Consider the following 21,247-nt stretch of genomic DNA (forward strand, 5'->3'; position numbering starts at 1 on the left):
TAGGCTGCAACCAAGGCCTCAGCTGAACTGCCCACCAGGTCCTCAGGGAAAAACCAAACTCCCTCGGGAACCCCAACAAGGTCCATCAGTTAAGTGGGGCAGACTGATTGAACAGGCTCCATCTCCCTGCGGCAGTGGATGGCACCACTGAGCTGAAGGAGAGCCAGAGAGTGATTTGTCCACAGCAATGGATTGATGGCAATATCCTCCAACACTAGATCACATCAGAACTGCCCTAACAGATGTGTAACCCCCACTCCCCCAGTATTACTTGGGACAGTTTCATGGTTGCCATGGAAGCCATGAATTCCTGAGCTGCCCCAGACTCAATGACCCCAGGAGGGAGGTTAAAGCCCTGAAAACCAGTAGCCTTGGGACTCCACTGCCAATTCAGCAATGGAATCCAGCAGGTCAAGCAGGGATGATGCTGCACAGCAAGGAGGAAGGTACAGCAGCAACTATCCCAACTGTTCCTACAGGCCCACTTTAGCCAGAGGGTCTCACATCCAGTTATCTGCAGAGCCGAGCCTCTGAGAGCCTTTAATGACTCATGGACAACAGTATCTATCCCAGCCCCCTCCCCCAGGGTCTTGTCTGATGTACAACCAAAACCCAAGTGGATACATTTCCAAGAGTAGAACATCCCCTCTGGGTCCACCCAGGTCTTGGTCATGCATGCCAGGTTGGCGTCCTCCTCCACAATCATATAATGGATGAGGGCACCTTTATTATACACTGACCTGGCATTCAGCAGGAACAGCCAGAGCCCAGAACCACAAAGGATCAGGTCCAGAGGGCAACATGTTGGGATCACTCTCAAACGGCGCTCCTGGCATACTCGAGTGCAGCCCACCCTCAGATTTCCACCGTATCTCCCTTTGCCTGTGAGAGTTTCAATAAGCCACTTGCCCCCTCTTCTCCCCCCTCTCCCCACATCCCTGGTTCCACTGTCCCGGGTGCTGCATTGTAGTAGTCTAGACTCTTCTCCCTGAGGAAACAGTTTGAACAAGGTTTTGCTTCCATGCCATTTTTACCACCACTGAATACACTCAACAAGGAGCTCATATTGTCACTGGAGTCACAGTAACTCTTTGAACACCAGAGTTCCAACCAGCTGTCTAATTGGTTCAGATGAAAGGAGCAGACGAAGCTCTAGTAAACAGAAGAGGGTAATCAGAAGCGATCATGCCAACCATCTGAACGATCTCCAGGTCCCCTTAGGCAGGTTGAGCAACCTGGCCACATGCAGCACACTAACTCTGTCCATGTGGCTCCAAAGCATCCCAAGATGATGCCTCTTTCTAGCCCTGCTGTATTGCTGAGAGTCAGAAGACAAATGCAAAGATCTCAGTTTGAATCACTGTATCTTCAGATAAAAGAATCTGTCACATCATGAGGAAGGCCTCTGCTCGTGACCTTATAAAATCATTCACAAGAGGGACAGAATAAAAAAATACTGGGCCAAATGGAATAATGAATTAACTCCATAGAAGACATTTTCGTATACTTTCATGAAGTATTTTTCATACCCTAGCTATCAGAACCTGTTCCAACAGAGTACCATTCTTTTAAAAATGTGGCAACTCAGACTCAAAGTCCAATGTATTTACCTCATCAAGGGATTTTATCAGAGTCCTAATATATTGTTGATCTTTATTTCCATCTATCATGCTTCGGCGAATCTAAAGCGTGAGAGAACAGAAAAGCATATGAAGTGGGGTGGGGAGGTATATCAGTGATATCACATGGGAACTGGACTTACAGTTACCCTTTTTAACTCTTCCATTCAAATCCCAAGAAAACCTGTTAACAGGATAGGATTTGTACTCATGCATGATTCATATTATGGTATAAATGCACGTATATGCAGTTTACTGTACAGAAGTGTAAGAAATTGATTATGCAGGTATACGTGAAGAAATTACTCCAAGTTGCCATTGCCGTTACTGCAAAAATCCTGTTTTGACAATATAGCCAAGTTTGCCAAAGAAAATCTGATTTCCAAGATCAGAGCATTTGTAAATGTAAACATGGCAGAATCTTACTTTTCTGCAGTGAGAAAAGATGGCTACAATGCCATTAGAATAGTCTTTGTTTGTTTTTTAAAAATAATTTTATCATAGTTTATTGTTGCTTTTGGAGCATTTATATTTTTAGTTTTTGATTTTTGGGCTGTTGTAGGCTACTTTGTTGGCTCCTTAGCAGAAAGACTATATAAACATGAATAAAAATTAAAAAATATGCAATTACTGTATGCACTTATTTGCCTCAGATAAAGTAGAGTTGATCTATAGTTATCACTTACCCTTTCTTTGTTCTCATCCTCTAGTTCAGCATCAAGGAAATCCAGGGTTACAGGTTCCTGAAAATTGATGATCTGAAAGAACAACCCAAAAGTGATGGTGTGTGTGTGTGTGTATTAGATGAGAATCTATTGTCCTGTTCACAGTAAGCATGTCAAAACAATCCTTGTTCTATGCCTTGTCAGAGTATTTTTTTGCCTTTGAGTCAGTGTTGACTCCTGGTGACTGCCTTGACAAGTCCCTGGCGTTTTCTTGGCATGATTTCAGAAGTGATTTGCCCTGGCCTGCTTCCTAGGGCTGAGAGAGAGTGACTGGCCCAATGTCACCCAGCTGGCTTCATGCCTAAGGTGGAACTAGAGTATAGGTAATATAAAAGCTGTTATAGATTATGATTAATTATAGATGCTGGCAGTTCCTTACTGAAACATTTTATACAAAATCAAAATATATTCTGTTGAGGGCAAACAGAATACTTACATATACAGACACATACAAGGAACTCAGTGTTAGGGACTGTAACTAGAAGGAATGTTTTATTTGTAAAATTAACGATTTTGCTGTAGGACACTTAGAACGCCTTCAGAGATAGGGCAAGTATCTAAAGTAGTAGAGATACCTACATTAAAACAATATATCAACAATATAACCTAACCTAAATCTCTCCTTGTCTGTGTTGGATCATATGTTCCTAGTAGTCTGCCTAATGTCTGTTGATTTGCCAGGGTAGAAATGATGTGAAGAATGGATGACTAAATGCATGATGTCTTGTAAGGACCAGGTCAGAGCACCCAACTGAAGATCAGACTGTTTCATTATAACAACAATGCACAGATGTTAACTGCTCCCCCCACCCAAAGATATGCGGCTCTCAGCCCATTATGCCACACCGGCAGACAAAAGAGGCACAAAAATTGAACCTTGCTTTTACTATAAATAGGGCTTGTAGCTCATACCTGACAGTTGCCAGATTTCTTCTTTACCACATTTCTAGGCTTTTCAATCAACAAGCTTATCAAGAGCTGCATCCCTGAATCACTGTGAGACTTCTAGAAGCCTGTTATGTATATTCTTTACCAAGTTATTCACTGGATAACTGGTGGTATGTTAACAAGAAATTTTGTCTCAAGGCTTCTATGACAGGGAGTCACACTCCAAGTATTGGAAACCTCTCTGTATAGCTTGATCAGTCTGGAATGTAACAGAAAGCTACAGACTCCGAATCTGAAACTGTTTCTGGGCCTACCACAATATATGGCAGGAATGAGGGGGATCAGTGATTGTTTCACAAGTATCTGCTTAGAAAAGGTCTGTGTCAGCCCCACTAGATAAACCCAACCAGGAAATCAAATCCATAGGAAGGCTGAAACTACTTTTATTTAGATTGGCTATAATAACACAATCTTGCAAGTCTGCTGTATCTCCTCCTTTTAATATTCCAGTGAATTAAGGAGACATCTGCCTGAGCCACTTGTGAATGTTATTTCATTGTTCTGGACTTAAAAAATGTTTCAGCCCCTTTTGCCTAAGTAATGGTTCCTGCATATTTCCATCAAGGTAATCTTTCTTACTCTCTACAGTCTGTTTTGAACATGTGGTTTAAGTGTAAGTCTACTGATGAATATGCATGCCCGAAGAATCTAAAAGTGTGATTGATTTGAGTGTTGATAATGAAAGATTGAGGGAAATAGCGAAGAATGCAACAGCAATAAATTTCTTCACCATTTTTTAGATGTGTCCAAAGTGAATCTTGGGAAAAAACTCATGAAAGACAAGGAAAGAAGTGAAAACTAGAAGTAGAATTATTGCAGAAAGATTTGTATGGCAATGATAATGATATGTCAAAGAGTGGAACTGAACTGAATGCTAATGGTGTCCAAGAAAACATGATGAAAAGGAAATCATAAATGTGGGAATATTAAAAAATGGCAAGTTTGTAGGTATAAATAGCATTAATGGAAAAATGTTAAAATTGTTAGCCTCCCACGTAGACCAGACAGGAAACATGATCAGATGAACTAATTCTACTTTATTGTAAGGGTATGTTAACCTAATCTTGCAAGTCTAAAAGTACAAATCTCCCACTGTCTCTTTTTACTGGCTGAAAGTTAGGGCGAATCCTTTCTAAGTTTCGGGCTCCTCTTCCTTTTGTCTGATCATTCCCTAGGCAGCATCTCTTCCCCCAGTCTTCAAGGTCATTTTCACATTCCATTACAAAATATGGATGTGCTGTGCTTATGGAATGATTGCACAACTTGTTTAATGTCTGTATGAAGTTTGCATCTGTGCTTGCAAGAATGCCATTACTGTTTCCTTATAGAAAGGGAAAGCTGAAAAGACAGAAAGAAAAAAACCCAAGAGTTTCTGGAAAGGTGTTCAGCGGAATTCCAATTGAAAGGATATGACAGGTGACAAGACAAATTTGGGAAACACACTATGGCTTTAGGGTGTGTGCAGAATCAATTTTACTCTTCAGCAGGTCACTTAAGAAATGCATGAATTTGAGTGAGAAAGTACATTGTACTTTTATTGATTTAGAGAAAGCATATGATAAAGTGAATAGACTGGTTTATGTTACATACAAGTTGGGAGTTGACAGTTGTTTGTGGAAAGTGCTAGAAGTGGTGTGTGGTGGAAGTAAAATGCACAAGAATAAATGCAAATAGTTCATCAGTGAGCAGAGAGTAAGAGAAGGATATATTGTATAATTTCTGTTTGGGTAATGTATTTATGGGCAAATGCTTGCAATGACATTAGAAGTGTGTTAGTTGGAGATGTGAATGCGTGTGAACTTTTGTATAAAGATGTTGTATTCTTGGCTGAGTACTTGCATTATTTACCAGGAACATTAGACAGATTGTATGATGTAACATGAAGCATGGATCTGAAAATAATTGTGTAGTTATGTTACTGGGGAAAATGGAGTGAATGATTGTAAGTTATACACACATCATGAAAAACTAGAGCAAGTAGATGAATTTATGTATTATGATAGAATAATTAATGATGACAGGAAAATGGAGAAATGTTAAGACATGAAAATGCTGATTGATAGTATGTGCATCTGCCTACTTTGCTATATGAAAATGAGAACTGGTATGTCTAGAGAAACATAAAAGTAATTTGAATGTAATGGGAAGGGGTTATTAAGAAGTATGTACAGTAAAACAAGAAGAAATAAGGTCAATAATAGATTGGTGTTATGTTCTTCTCTGAAGCCAAGACTGAGGCTAAAGAAGTAGACTAAATGGACTGTCAGCCTGGGGAGCTGAAGCAACTCCCACAGACAACAAACAAGCAGGTTGGGCTAACTGAGATAATGAAGTGCCTAAGCCTGATACGATGTCAAGTCCAAGAACACACTGGCAGCTTATGAGGAGCATAGCAGATGCAAACAACTCATCTCCTCAAGAGGAGAAGACAGCAACTTTCCTAATGAAGCCATGCCAGGAACTGGGACTTTCTCCTCTTCGTTGGAAACAACCCTCTGGCTTCAGACCTATGTTCTGTGGCATCCTGATCCAAGTTCCTCAAGCTTCTTGTCCTGCTTCTGAATGCCTGGGCTGACTCTTGGACTGTTTGCAAAACTCTCTGGGTCTCTGTGAGAAGTTTAAGGAGCAAAAGAAAATGTATGAAGTGGTATACGGGCATAGTAGAAACAAGGATGATTTGCAAGGTTAAAAAGATACGGAGAATATATGGTGAGTGGTGTTGGTATATGCTAGATTTAGTCAGATTTTTTCTTTTTCTTTTGTCTCCAGTCTTCAATTTATTTTGCTTTCTACTTATTCTGAAAGGGAATAACCTACTGAATATGTATGCATGTTCATATCTTGTAAGCTGGAAGGAAGGTGGAAGCATATAATTTTAAAATTAAAAAAAAAAACTTCTGAGTTTGTCAGAAAGAATACATATGACTAAGGAAAACCTGGCTAGAATCTATTCCATTTTGTACATAGCTAACTAGTTTGTTGTAATCCAAGATATTAAGATAGCACTTTGTAGGATGCATTATACCTAGATGTCAAAGAAAAGACTGCTTTGATCAGAACATGGCTTGAAAGTTCCAAACCAAATTTTGGTGTACTAAACATTCTTCAGGTATAAATGTGATCTGATTTCAAAGTAGGTGTCAGGCCCAGTCCAAGAACAACAGGGAAACAGTTTATCCAAATTCAGTTCTTTTATTGCTTACACCAAATAGACAGAATTTTGCCAGACTAAATCTGTACTACTGCAACTAGTGGCTATATCCTGGGAGATTCTAGGGAGTGGCTATTCTAAATCTTTTACACTTCCCATGCTCCTGCTCTGGACTGTGCTGTCTCTTGTCTTTGCCCTTCCTGGAATGTGCCCCCTCCTTCCTGAGAACCTTGCTCTTTACTGCAATCCACCATATCAGGAAAAAATACAAAAATGAAACAGGGCATTGATGGTGTGAAATCAGGATGGAATTCTAGCACAAGACCGGGATAAAATTTTACCAGTCACTTTTCAATCTTTACTCCATCAAATGTAAGTCTTAATGACATTTGGATCAATTAATTAATTGATGAAATTAATGAAGAAAACAAGAGCTTGTCACTGTTGTTCTGATGTATTCAAAACCAATTCAATCCACAAGTGTCCAGAAATATATATTTTATTAATATGCCAAGAGAATGTCTTTTATCTAGAGTTGAAAGAGAATAAGGTTACTTCTTAAAGAGAGGCACTTCTATGAAAGTTGGTTGGATTCAGGCCAGACACAGAAAATACAGGGAATTATGGCTGTTTCTTGGGGGATTTCACTGTGCTGAGTAATTTAAACTGTTATTGATCAGAATCGCAGTGAAGTAACTAAATAAATTGTTGTGGTTTCTGTCCATCTCTGTCACATTGTCTGCCTATTAATAAGGCTGATGAACTGAGCTGGAAATTTCTGCCAATGAAATGTATCTCATTCTGATCAATGCCACTTTTCAATTCCCTAATTTCTGGCTGCCCTTTTAATGACAGATTTATCTGACTAGTATCTAAGCTAGAAGCCTGTTCTTTTTGCTCCATCCTGATGAATGCAGAACTTCTCCTGAGATAAATTAGCCTAGGGCTTTCATCCACTCCTTTTCTTTTGGTTAATATCCTGAGCAAGTAATATTTCATAAAGGGATCCAGCTAATTCTTTCCTATACCTGCTAAGAAAGAAAGAGAAATACATGTATCATATTGTCAAGATGTGCCAATTAGTGCTTTGTGACTCTCAGGACCATCATTTTCTCTTTCCCATTAAGCACATGAGCTGAGCATATTTGCCCACAGCAAATGAGTCCCACCACTGAAACCCCAAACAATTATTCAAATCCCAAACATCTGAGTTTCACACTGCCCAGTGTCCTCAGTCATCATCAGTACCACTAAGTCAGAACAACCATTTCTATAAAGACAAAGGGAAGGACTAACTGAAGTTGCAGTTGTGATCAACTGGCTATTGTCATTTATATGTAATATGCATATTGTCAGATACCATGGAACATGAACTGGAGACCCTGCAATCAGGGATGGCTTCTATACTTCCTAAGCCAGTGAAACACTATAATTCTGCTATGAGAACAGATGAGCCAGTTATTCTGCTGTTCCTGCTTAACGTATAGTCTGAGATCTGCTATCTTCTCTCAATTTGTTGCTGAGGGAGTTGACCAGGCCCTCCCTGTCTGTTCACTTGCAACATGTGAAGTAGCCACCCTTTCAAGGAGCATGTTTAGCATATGCTGCAGTGGCTGAGTCACATCTGACACTCATGAGCAAATGGTAGAGACGCTACTTTTATCATTTGGTCTTATGCATATCTTCACATTTAACCAAGTTAAATTGAGCTCAGTCCCTGGAAGTATCTACAAGATTATAGCCTCAACATTCCACTTTTTGAAAAAGGGATGAATTACATATTTTGATGTTAATAGGCATTGCAATGCATTTTGCACTTAATAATTAAATCTTTTTTGAGGCAATGACACCATACTTGGGCTTTGTGCAGGAGACTCCATGCCAAACGCTGACTGGGCAAGGATTCCTAGAAGGGCAAGGCTAACTCCAAAGAGTGACGAGGGCCAAGGCAAACATTTTATATACAACCCTCTCCCTCCACCCCCCCCCAAAGTAGCTAAGCAATAAACCAAGAAATCCCACAAACTTTAAAGTGCTGAAAATGTTAAGCCTTGTAAAAGGATTAAAAGTGTGAAAGCAAGCAAAAGTTCCCCACCACTTTTTTTCTTTGTGCAGCAAACTCTGCTGCCAGATTTGGTGATGGGATTTCAAGGCTGCACGAAAACCATCCCAAGGGTTGCAAATGCAACCTATGAGTGATTTTGGCCATCTTTGTTTAGAGACAGGCTTTGCAAGTCTGTTCTACTATTGTGATTTGCAATTTGGTGGAAGAAAAGCTTGCACACCTGACTAGATTAGAGAAAAAAGTGCTGCAGGAAGGCTGAAACCTAAGGATCTAGGGATGTAAAGGAATGGACATCAAGAAGGCGGAGAACCAAAGAGACAGATTGGAGGGCATGAGGGGAGAGTTCACAAAGTCTCCGAGAAGGGAAAGACTATTACGTTTAATTCATTAAAAAGCCAGAGAACTTATGAGTGCTACATTTCACATATCCATTATAAACAATTATGCCAAGCTTTGACTATTAGTCAATAATAAGGGTATACCACTATATATTCTACAGGACAGGAGTACTGATACTTTCAATTGACAAGTTCACTTTCTGGCTAGATGGTGGCATATGGAGATCAATCTGTGACTCAGTGGTGGCTAAAATGTGAATGGTGCACTTGTTTGTGACAGCTGTTTGCATACGCTTTCAGTCTAATGGCAAATTGCCACCATTAACATTTCCACCCAACTCATTAATTCCTATCCAGGCAGCATGAGATAGCCACCTTTAGACAGGCATATTCAGTATCCACATAATAGCAAGAACATCTTTCCAGGGAAAATGAAAGAGGGCAGGCTTTTTGCAGTAAGTTTGAAAAAAATGGAAATTCACATCATGATAAAAAATGGAGACAGAGCAAAAATTGCCTTTCTCACATTATGCCTATTTTGTGGTTGTTGCTAACAGGATGGAATAAGAGACTATATTTTTTGGTGATGATTTTGAATGTACATCCATATGCACAAAATTGTCCTTACCGGAGGTCGCAGGTTTGGATGTAGCAATACATATCCATTCAGGTCAATAGCGAACACGTAGCCATTAGCCCCCAACTGGATGGAAAGACAAAAAAGAAAGGAAAATCCTCCTGAAGTGAAACAGATTACATCTCAAAGGGAGAGAGCAGAGTGGCATCCAAGCTCCTCTGCTGTGATCCTCTGCGCTGCCTCCTGCTTCTCTAATACCCAACCCAAGCAGGGAATAAAGGTCCACCACATTTTCTAAATTAAAGGAGAGGATTTCAGTTCTCCTCAGTGACCGTCACCAAAAGGATGAAAGGTGGTTTGGAGCTGAAGTAAAGAATTTAGGGAGGACGGTCCTAAGAAAACTCATATCCCTCTTCCTATCCTGCTTGCTCTCTTAGATGACTGAGTCTGAGGAAAATAACATCTTCCCTACTCACATTGTACCGTGGCGTCAGCTTCTTGATATCGTTTACAGCCACATCAATCCCCACAACACCCAGGATGAGCTGGTTCTGGAAATGCATAAATAAAAAAGACAGTTTCATTCATCTGAAATTGTGCAAGTCAGGAGCAATTCACTAGTGATGCAGACTCTATTGATTTCTACTGTTCTTGTCTAAGGCAGTCCTTGCCACTCTTTGAGCAGTCCTGACAGGGGAATTTCAGGAGTTTTAATCAACACATCTGGAGGTCACTGAGTTGGAGAAGGCTGGTAGTCTAAAGAGGGTAGTGTATGTCATGCTACTCCCTCCACAGAATTTATTAGTATAGTCAGTATATACATATCAATTTATATACTTTTATATTTAAGTTGCTCAAAAACTAGAGGTGGAAAATACATAAATAAATGGAAATATCAACATGTTTTCACACATTGAATTTTGCTCCAGTATGTGGGGGACGATGCATCAATTTCCTGAAAGGGGCTGGATGTAGGATGAGCTGTGAGCAGACAAGGAATAGATTTCCACAACCCCCTTCTTACAGCAAGGGAAAATGTAAAACCGCACAAATGGAGTGTCTGTCAGTTTCAACGTTGAATAGAAGTTGGAGAACACAGCACCAAAATGAAACCTAGGATAGCTCAACCATGAATGTGCTTTGTCAAACTGGTGCTTGGAGTGGCCTCATGACCCCAGTTGACTTGGCAGCCCAGCTCAGAATAAGGGCATGGCTCCCTTGAGAGAAATCCAAGTGCTAAGGGCCCTGGTGCACCCCACTCCAACTTTACACCTATCCTCCAGTACACATCTGAATTTTATGTTCTTCACAAATGTAGGAACGTTATGTCATAGCATTTTACTGTGTGCATAAGCACTTTTAAGAATATTAATTTAAACATGTCACCTGAATCTATGTCATAATTTTTCTGTATATCAGTTATTAGTGGCATCCCAGAAATCTCTGGAGTCAGATTTTTTCTTCTAATATTCCAGCAATTCTGAAAGGCTGTACATATACTTAAACAATATCCAGTGAAAGTAAATTGGAGGAGCAGAATATTAATGCTTGCAGCAACACTCCGTGCCCCCACACCTCTACAAAGGGCACATATACTGTACTTTTGGTCAGTGTCAAATACATACAGAAACAAGGAAAACCATTGCCTTGTGTGCTATGGTCAAACTGAATGAATTGTACCAATAGAAGAGAATATTATATAATAGAAAGAATATTATGTAATATTATATAGTACAATGTTATATACTATTATAGAATATTATATAATAGAATGAATTGTATACTTTGGCCCTTGGCAGAGGCACTGTGGGTTACACCTCTTCCATTCCACTCAGGATAACATAGGGTGGTTGTTACAGGCAAGTCCAGACAACTACTATTGCTCTGTAGTGTGGCTGAAATCTCTCTTGGACTATGTACATAAGTTGACTTACTTTTCTAACCCTAGTAGTGAAGAGCCTGCTCCCAAAGTAACAGATTATGGAATTGTCAGCTGTCGATTGGCATCTTTCCTTTGTTACTGTATATGCTGATTATATCAAATTCTTGAAGATTAAATACAATATTAAACTAAAATCTCCATTGTGTGTATTGTGCGACAAAGGAGACAGATCATTTTTTGAATTAATTTTTATTCAAGAAATTTTTTACAGAATAAAAACTACAAATTTAAGAAAAAGGAAAGTAAAAGTAAAAAAGTAAAAGAACAGTATTAAGTAAATAAGAAAGAAAAGGACAGAAAAGAAAGAGAAAGAAAAGATATAAAGTGGCTTCTGATCTTCTTTACAGTAGTTATAAATGCATTTATATTTTGTCCTCTCTCTTTAAAGTTACACTGTGGAAAAAGGAGATAGATCCTGATGTTTAAGAATACCAGATGCCTGAAGAAGCTGGGGGAGATTGTTGCATCCCCTGCCTATATGAACAGTGATGGAAATGCCTAATTGAACCTACCAATATCAATATCCATCAGTAATATTCCACCGGAGACTTGCATGTCAGAGCCAGAGAAAACTGCAGTCTGGAACTGAATTCCTTACCCGCACTGTTCAACCTTTAAGTGATACAAGTAGCCAGGCTTGGCATGGTTTAAAGAACAACTTGTAAGTCAAGTTCAGAAAGGATATCTGATTCTCAGCATTGTGCTTTAACATTTTGCACCAAGGTTTTCTGAGCTATGGCATAAAACAAGCTAATCTTGGGAGCTATACAATAGTATTGGGGGAACCAGGGCCTTTCCAATGACTGATGAAAGCCCGGAGCCAGCCTGTACTGGGTTCTTCTAAAGAAAAGTAATTTTTTTTCTTAAATAGACACCTGCAAGAAGCCACTGTATCAACGACTAAATGGCGCAGCATGAGATGATCATTGCAGTGGAGCTGCCATGCTGCTTTATGAGGCCATAACCAGGCTCCCTGGAGAATAAATGGCTTGGTCTTTGGCCTTGTCACTTACCTAGTTGGGAAACAGATCATTGCCTGCTTAAAAGCAAGCTGACATAGAATGCCATGGCAGGTCTATTACTGCTAATAAATCTAAACAAGTACGGATGCAGGAGCACAAGGTAGATGAGACAGATTTTTGCAGACATGCTGTGAATCTACCCACTGGGGAGAAAAAGAAATGTGTGATCTACTTAGTGGCACTTGTTTGTCTTGCCATATGAGGTGAGAAAATATATTGACACCAACTTCCATTTGTCCTATCCTGGATATCCAATGATAAGAGATGACAGGAGTTGCAGTCTGATAACATAGATAGCCACATGTTGATCACCCCCGCACTAGGCCTTAGCCTTACATATCTCATAATTAATTCGAGTCCAGGTATATTTTAAGACATCATTATGTCCTCTCTGTAATATTGGCATAGCTTTCTGAAGAGAGCCTGAACTGGATGCCACAGCAGAGGAGATCCAATAGAATAGGCATAACTCATCACTCATGAAACATATCCTAAAAATGTATAACCACAATTCATTATTTCAACAATTCACTATAAGTTTGATATACTTAAGGAATCTCTCCTATTTCAATAATAAATAATTTTGTTTTTCCTCTCAATAAACAAAATGCATGTCATGCCAAGCATATTCTAAGGAGCATCTCAAACAGTTCAACTTCAGTTCAGTACAAATTCAGTAAATACGATTAAACTCTCCCATTTTAATAAAAAACTTCAGCTTAAGTTAGTGGTGAAATAACTCTGTTCAGTAAATTGCTTGTATTCTAAAACCATGTTTATCAAATGTATGGAGTCATTGAGACATTTGTCAGAAAAGGTTTGGTGTGAAAGGATAATTTAGTTTACCAGCAATGTAAGCTGAAGTTATGTATGAATGAAATAGGAGAGTTTTGTCTTACTGGATTGTAGTAATACTCCAGCACATGTCTGCCATTGTGGACATGTTTAACATCATTTATATGCTCACATACTTTTACATTCCCTCCTCATATTTGCCCCTAAACTGTGGTTATAAATGTGTAGGACGATTTCATGATGTATTATTTTTGCCTGTTGTATTTTCTTTGTTTGCTTCCTATACTGTTGTCCAGTTCATGCACTGCATGTAGGGGAGTGCTCTCCATTACTTGCTGAAATATGATATGGCTATATTATAAGATATCCTGATATTAGGTATGTTTAGAAAAGAAACACTACTGTATACAGTTTTGTTATATAGAGAATACTTGAGAACCTATTGCATTCTTCTTACTGTGTAAAAACAATGAGCTTTGGAAAAGATCATGGTTGATTGGTTGCTAGTTTATTGTAGGTGGAGTCCCAGGAAAACTGGCAGTGTCTCTATCCCAATCTCCCCCCAGATGGTGCTCTCCATATCTGTTGAACTATGATCCCCAGAATTCTCAGTTATATCTGGTGGGCACCCCATTGGGAAAGGTTGTTGTATCTATTTAGCATCTTATCCTTTGTCTGTCTGTCTGTCCGTCCGTCCACCTCACAAAATAAATCAGGAAGATCTGATAACAATACAGAACCAATTTCAGGAAAAGATCCTTTTCTATTGAGGATATTATCTGACTGAAAATCAAGGAATATGTCAAGGAATACTGTGGATTCCTTGCTGAGCAGCTGTACAATGCAAAGTGGGGGGGGGAGGGAGGGAGGCACAACCACCAGCAGCCAATATGATTATGGTGGCAGCTTCCTGCAACATGAGAACATACCTTCCATTCGCTGCTTCCACGAGACTGACCATCTTCAGTGAGGTTAAATACGGGCAGAGTGCCTGTTACCACCAAACCCAGGCCCTAAAAAAGTTAAAAAACCAACAAAGTATAATTAAAATAAGGCATTATCTGTAAGATATTAATTGGCCAATTCAGAATTATAATAGCATCTCTAATTCATAATATTGAAGAGTGGAGCAGTTAGACTTCGATCCTGAAGAAAACTGGGAGAAGAAACCATCCTGAGATTGACAGATTTGGGAATCGGAAGGGTGATGGGACACTTAATACATTTATCTAATTTGAACCATGTTACAACATATGAACCACCTCAGCAAAAGAAAATGAAATGGCTGGTTGCAAGATTTCATAAAGCGGTTTTTCTTACCAAAGCATCCTGATAGACGTTGGTCCACTGAACCTGCTTTGCTTTGTTCCCTGCCAAGACCATGGGCCTTCCTAGGACATTGAGGTATTCCTGCAGGAAACAGAGGAGACTAAAACAACAATACGTGGCATGCATTCATCCAGAAACATGAAATATAGCAGTGTGCGTATATCATAGCATTATTCGTAGAGCAAACCTACACCATGTGAGTTAAGCGTCTTTGAGGATTTATTCCTTGGGCAATTCTTAGCAGCTTTCACACTGAGAAAAAGCAGGCTCCCAAAATGCCCAAAGCCATTTTTCTCCAACCTGAAGCAGTGCAGATGTGTTGGACAATAACTTGAATACACTTTTATCAGCTGGAAAATATAAATACTGCAGTCACTGAAGACACTTGTTGAGGAAGGCTGCCTAAGATAATGTTTATTCTGTCAATCTCAGTTTCACTGAGTTGTTTAATGTTCATCTCTAACTCCTAGCTCAATTTAATCTGGTTATCACTAAACTTGGAAGTGTGGACTCTTTCAGCTCATCTCCAGCAGAGTCTATAAACTTGTAGCTTCAAATGTTTCTTCTGCATCAGGTCCAAATCAAGCTGTATCTGTACTGAAACTGCTTGGACAACATCATAAAGCTAGTGCCAATTATATAAGTTCTGCCTCTAAGTTATATCATTGTGATTTATATGGGGTATGCTTTTTGTCTTGGGTTTAAAAAATATAGCTACAGGCTTCCACTAAAAATATTTTAAGACTAATGACATACAATATTTACCCACTTTGATTACCTTTAAACATAATTCGAAAACTTATTTTTGGAAGCTGAAGCTCATTTAAGTTTGTACCAGGCTATTTTTAATTGTGATATAATATAGTTTTGTTTTGTTTTTTATTATCCACTGTTATGTACTGCTGTAGGCTGACTTTGCTGGGGAGGACACAGGTAGCAGTTTGAAAAACGAACAAATAGTAAGCTAATCTATTTCAATCCACGTATTGGAGAGGATAAGCATTAATATGAAAAACCAGTTTGAAAGGTATGCGATCAAGAATCTATTTTTTTTTCCCCCATAAAGGGTCTCTGCATGGAAATAATATGGGTTTTTCTATTGAAAATAAAAGCTGGGGAGAGATATGGAATATAGAATGGTTAACATCAGCAACACATTAAAAATGCAATACAAAGAGTGCTATCTAGAGATGAGGTTGGATCTTATTAATTCATTTATTTACTGCCGAGTGGCTGTGAGGAAATATGTCTTTGGTATCACATGGGCTAAGATTATCCCAAAATCTTGGACAAAAACATTCAGAATTATCCCAGACATAAAAACGTAACTGTGATGGAATGGACTTATGAAGGCCAGGCTCAGGGAGATAATAAGCATGTTCTTAGCCCCCAGCAGGAGCATGGGGGCAAGTTCAAGAAGATGAGGCTGGCACCTCCCTAAGGAATTCACGGTGTTGTGGCTGGCTGGCTTGGGAATTAGGGTTCAGTCTGGGGAGATTTTCTGTCTGGTTGTAGCTAATAAACGCAACAGAACTGTATTTGCATTGTCTCTTGGAGTTCTTTGGGCTGAACCTGACATTAACTGATGTACTGAATTCTGTATTTGTACCATACCATGAAATAATGAGCCACATTTTGCACAAAACATTTTTTCAGTTCTAAGCCATTCTTTGGGAAGTAGTGTAGCGTTTGGAAGTACATGATAATTCATGATAACATGAATTTGGATGAGCCACCCCATGGAAAAAACTCATGATTTTATTGCATTAGGTGTGGGCAAGAAATAAAACCCAATGAAATTTAAAATTATAGTTTTAATGGTAAAGATGGGCTTGCTCACTTTTGCATAATTCCTGAAATATGGCTTACATTTTGAAGATTAGAGACTTTAATTTGCCAAATTTGGGGGGTGGGGGCGGAGAGAGAAGCAGCATTTACTTGCTTTATATCAGATTCTCTTGAACTCCTCTTAAAGTGCTGCAACTTGCAAAACCCTGGCAGGCTGTAAATGGCTTTTGGCTCTGTGTCTCCCAGCACAGTCACACTGCGATAAAGGTCACAGCCCACCTGCTCTTTCCCTTCAAGCCTGGGGTTTTTCAATCCCTCCTCTACTCCCGCAACGTCCTCTTCTCTGCCCCCCCCCCACAACCTTCCCTCTTTCCCTCCATTATACATTCCTTCTACAGAGGGAAGATCAGAGCTTTGTGCAGAATCTTCGTGCTCTCCTGGCATAATTGCTCCTCCTTTGAGAAGCAAACACAGTAGTATGTTAAAGAAAGCAGAAAGAACACAGAAGCTTCATACATGCTTTGCATTCAGCATGTTTTTGCATCAGATTGGTAGGCCTGTTTGGAAACATTTGTTTGGAAGGAACTTGAGCAACTGTTAATTCATTGTCTCACAACCATCATTTTGAGAAATGATGACTTACATATATACAGGCATGCTGCAATTCATACTACCATCAACAACCTTTTTGGAAAAACTTTAAGAAGGAGAGCTAGAACATGGAGAAAAGATTTTCATTACTTTTTTTTTTAAGTGTTTTTATGTAGAGGTCCAGCTGCCTTAGGTCCATGCTACCATTTCTGCTGTTTTAATAAACTGAGCAGATGAACTGTATCTTGGTGGAATGCTGCCTTGATGCTTTTGCAGCCAACCCTGATTGTGAAAGCTGATTGTGAAAGAAATTTAAGCGCCAAACAAAATAAATGATGGACAAGGGGATGGAACACTGGTTGGATGCATTTTCATATCTGACTGACCAGTGTACTCTCTAGCTGACTGATGATTTTGAAGTCAGCCATGGTGATGACTATGGATTGGTGTGAATCTATTTTGGAGATTTTTTTTTTTTTAATTTGGCGCCTTTGAGTTAGTTTTTGACTTCTGTCAACTGCCTGGACTAGTCTCTGAAATGTTCTTCAGAAAGTTTTTCAAAAGTTGTTCACCGTTGCCTTGTTCCTAGGGCTGAGAGAGAGTGACTGGCCCAAAATCACCCAGCTGACTTTTATGCCTAAGGGAGGTTTAGAACTCACAGTCTCCTGGTTTCTAGCTTGATGCCTTAACCACCATACCAAACTGGCTCTCTTTTGGAGATGGGGAGCAATAATGGTAGTGATATGGAAAAGACCTAAGTGAACATGTATTTCTATGACGTTAATACATATTTCATAGATCTGTTCTTTTCTTTTTTAAACTTTTCCCTTTATTTGAAAGGAGGAAGATCTGGTTATAGCAAGAATAATACTAACGGCGCCCCCGTGCAGAGTGCATAGAAACCAGCGGAGAAAAACATCACTATTCTTCACTATATCACTATATTTTTCCAATATTTGGAAAAGGAGGCTGCATGAGGCCCAACACTGATTTAATGTATGTGTGCTGCAAATTCTGTTTTATACATAGCCAAGTATATTGTTCACTGCTGTTTGCTGGACCTATTTTTCTCTAATTAGGGCTGGACTTAGATGGTAAGTGGCAATCTTTTCAGAATCAGAAGGGATTTTATGGAGGAGAATTCATGAAAAGGTAATCCAACAGAAGAAAGGTCAGGTTAGTGACTTCCGAGGGAGGTATGGTAAACTGAAGACATCTCTGCGAAAACAGAGCCGACAACTGCAGCAAAGACCAGTGAGTAGATTGGTTCCTTGGAACCCCTCCAGATAAGGAGAGGATGAGAGATGGCCCGCATGTGCTCTGGATGGCTGTTCCTCACAAGGAACCTGCAAGGCAGCAGTTTTCTGGGGGCTTAAGCACCGGGAGATGAAGGGATTGGCCATCTTGCTCACAACTAAGTTTGCAAACCTCACTTTCTAATTACTTTCAGAAATTGCCTATCAACCATCTTAAAGCTATTAGAGACCTTCGGAATGACAAGTTTGAAAAGTTATTGGGTGAGTTTTATCTTCAACTCTGAACAAAAGAAAAATGAATTATAAGCTTAAGAACTTAAAGAATTTGAAATAAACAGCAAAAAGCTAAATAGGATTTTGATCTAAGAAAGTTATAAACGGATTAAAGGTCCATATAAATTTGGAATATTGGTTTTTACTATAAGATTTTGGAATTAACTATACAAAACAAATAGCTTCTTGTGGAAAACAGACTTATTTTGGCTATCCTGGCTATTGTAAGCCATAACAAAGACAAGTTACTTTATGATTTTAGAAACTGGATACTAGAGGGGATTAAAGATTCTAAGCAGAATGAAAAAAATACAATCCTGTTTTTGATGTCAGTTAATAGTGAGACTTACAAAATGATACAAAATGTTATAACATCGGAAACTTTAAAGGGGATCTTTGAAGAATGGAGCCAGAAGTTAGTAACTACAATATCAACAGTGTCAGTCATGATGTCTACCTTTATGAATAGACTATACCTAAAATATGTTAATGAAGGAATGACAAATGTGGAACAAATTTTGTCTGACAAGACAGAGAAAGAACCAAAAGTGGAACTACAAATGACAGGCCAAGAGAAAGATTTGAAAAGGATGCTTTACTGGATATACAAAAGAAACTGGCTGAAGTTTTAGAAGTTAAAAAGGAAATACAAATGATAAACCAAGAGAATGACCTGGAAAATGTTTTCTTATTGGATTTATAAAAGAGGCTTGTTAAAGCCTTGAAGAAATCTGTGTGATGGGATATAGAAGAATTGAAGAGAAATCAAATCCTATGACAATATTTGGTTGAATTAAAGATTAAGACTGTTGGAAGTAAAGGAAATAATATAAATATGGCTTATTTGATCAAGGTTAAAATAAGACATTTTTTTGCAAAGTTCTGGCAACTCTTCATGGACTTTTTGCTGACACCAGGATTGAAAAGTTGATGTTTTATGGATTTGCTTATAGGTAAGGGATGGGATATGGGATGAAAAGATATCTGTTTGTAACCTTATAGGGGGTGAAGAGTTACTACATTTAATTGTACTTGTGATGAAGTTTGGAAGTCACTTCTTTATATATCTATTTTCTTTATCTTTATTATATTCGTTCTTTTTCTTTTTCTTCTTTCTTTTTCTATTTTCTGGCTCTTTTTGTTTTTTCTATTGTCTTCTCTTTCTATAAGTTTAGTTTGTATTAGTTTTTACTATTGTAATCAAAATTCTTCATAAACATTCTATTTAAAAAAAGAAGAAGAAAGGTCAGGTTAGTAAAAGGCTTAGGACACAGGTCCACAGGAAAGAAATTTGCACAAAATGCACACACACTCATGTACCAGTTTAGGTCCGCTTTCAAAGAATGACTTTTTTTTTTTTTAGTCAGTGCTCAGTGTGTATTCTGATTGTAGATGCTAAAAGGATTTTATTGGCCCACTTGTATTATCTGAACAGGGCCCTCTGCCCACCTGCAATATCTCTGGAAGAATTGCTGCTTATGTAATATTGAAACAAAAATCAGTCTTGTTAAAAATGACTCTCCATTCTACACGTTGATTGCATTTTCCCCAATCCAATCTGTGTGCACCAATTTATAAGTTTCTTATAGACAGACCACATCTGATGTAAACTACCACAGGCCAATCCAGTCCAATCTATAATTGTAACACAGCTGGAAAAGAGTAAAATTCCTTATCTACATAGCAGAGAATTAATTGAAGTAAGCTGCGTCACACAAGACCTCTGTGGCATCTAGATGCTTTTCTAGAAAGCCAGCCAGAGATGGCTCACCCCTCCTGCATTTCTCCTAAATGAGCTGAGCCTTTTGTGGGAATCAGCCAAATGCTGAAAAAAAAAACCTTTTTCCCAAGCAAAAAAATATTGATGTATATCTTGGGTATAGGAAAGAAGTATTTGGTAATAGAGAGCTTCATCCCCTTCTCCCTCTAGATGGAAAGATCTCATGAAGATGAATGCCAATCAGTCCATTCTAGGAGATGGATAGACTCAACTTGAATTGGTTGGCCTTATTCAATCAGAATTTGCATTTTAGCTGCCTCCTTCTGAATATGCAGGCTATCTCTAAAGCTTGATAGTTAGATCTAACAGTAAAAAAAAAAAAAAGACTGTACAGCATTTTTGAACCATAGTTCAAATGTTGTCCTTCAAAGGTGGAATTCCAAGGCACAAAAGCAAAAAGATAACAAGGCTTATTTCTAGAGAATACACATTTGTTAAAAATGGTAGATAAATTTTGGTTAAGGAGTAAACATCAATGCTGAAGGGTAAGAAAAAAGCCATAGAGAAAGAAATCTTGTATAGAAGTTAATTCCAAATGCAAATGGAAAAGTAGGGATGAGAAAGGGACACTAGCAATTTATTTTATTTCCTTTTTCTGTGGAGGGCATGTGAGCTGGCATTTGTTACTTCACAGTGGGTGATCGCAGAACCATGATAGGATGACATTCTTTGATCTCTCCCATTGGTTAGCTGGAGGGTGAGCCTAAATCGGCTCATGATGTTCTCAGAGCCTTCTCTGCATTCTGAAGTTGAAAAAAGTGAAGTTAGTCACAGGTCGGATTCCAATCCCTTTATGATGAATTCGGGACAGAAGCACTGGTCTTGCAAACATGTCTTGAGTTGGCAGTGTAAAAACCGAATTACTGAAAGATAGTATGGAGAGGTGTAGAAAATGGAAACCTAGCTCATATATTCAATAAATATAGTATTTAATGGGGACGTCTCTGATTTTGACTAAATTTAATTTCATCATTTCCACACAGGACTTAGGGATTTCTTCATGAATAATTTCTACCACTAGGGGGAACTGAACCTGATCTAATGCATG

At 38.8% G+C, this 21,247-nt stretch overlaps 1 protein-coding gene across 2 annotated transcripts in view; it reads right to left on the reverse strand.

Annotated features, from left to right (window-relative positions):
• CACNA2D2 (calcium voltage-gated channel auxiliary subunit alpha2delta 2) overlaps positions 1–21,247 on the reverse strand; it is a 656,510-nt gene that overhangs the window by 46,968 nt on the left and 588,295 nt on the right. For both annotated transcript variants that reach the window (XM_088134018.1, XM_088134017.1), the window contains exons 15-20: positions 14,503–14,592; positions 14,112–14,195; positions 9,900–9,974; positions 9,475–9,549; positions 2,306–2,377; positions 1,611–1,682 (exon numbers count right to left, since the gene is read on the reverse strand). In XM_088134018.1, coding sequence (XP_087990144.1) covers positions 1,611–1,682; positions 2,306–2,377; positions 9,475–9,549; positions 9,900–9,974; positions 14,112–14,195; positions 14,503–14,592 — 468 coding nt within the window. The remainder of the gene's footprint in view (positions 1–1,610; positions 1,683–2,305; positions 2,378–9,474; positions 9,550–9,899; positions 9,975–14,111; positions 14,196–14,502; positions 14,593–21,247) is intronic.

This window comes from Python bivittatus, unplaced genomic scaffold (assembly GCF_059951505.1).
Source record: "Python bivittatus isolate LINGU-HERP-01145 unplaced genomic scaffold, Pbiv_v1 ctg000080_np1212, whole genome shotgun sequence".
Taxonomy (NCBI): Eukaryota; Metazoa; Chordata; class Lepidosauria; order Squamata; family Pythonidae; genus Python; species Python bivittatus.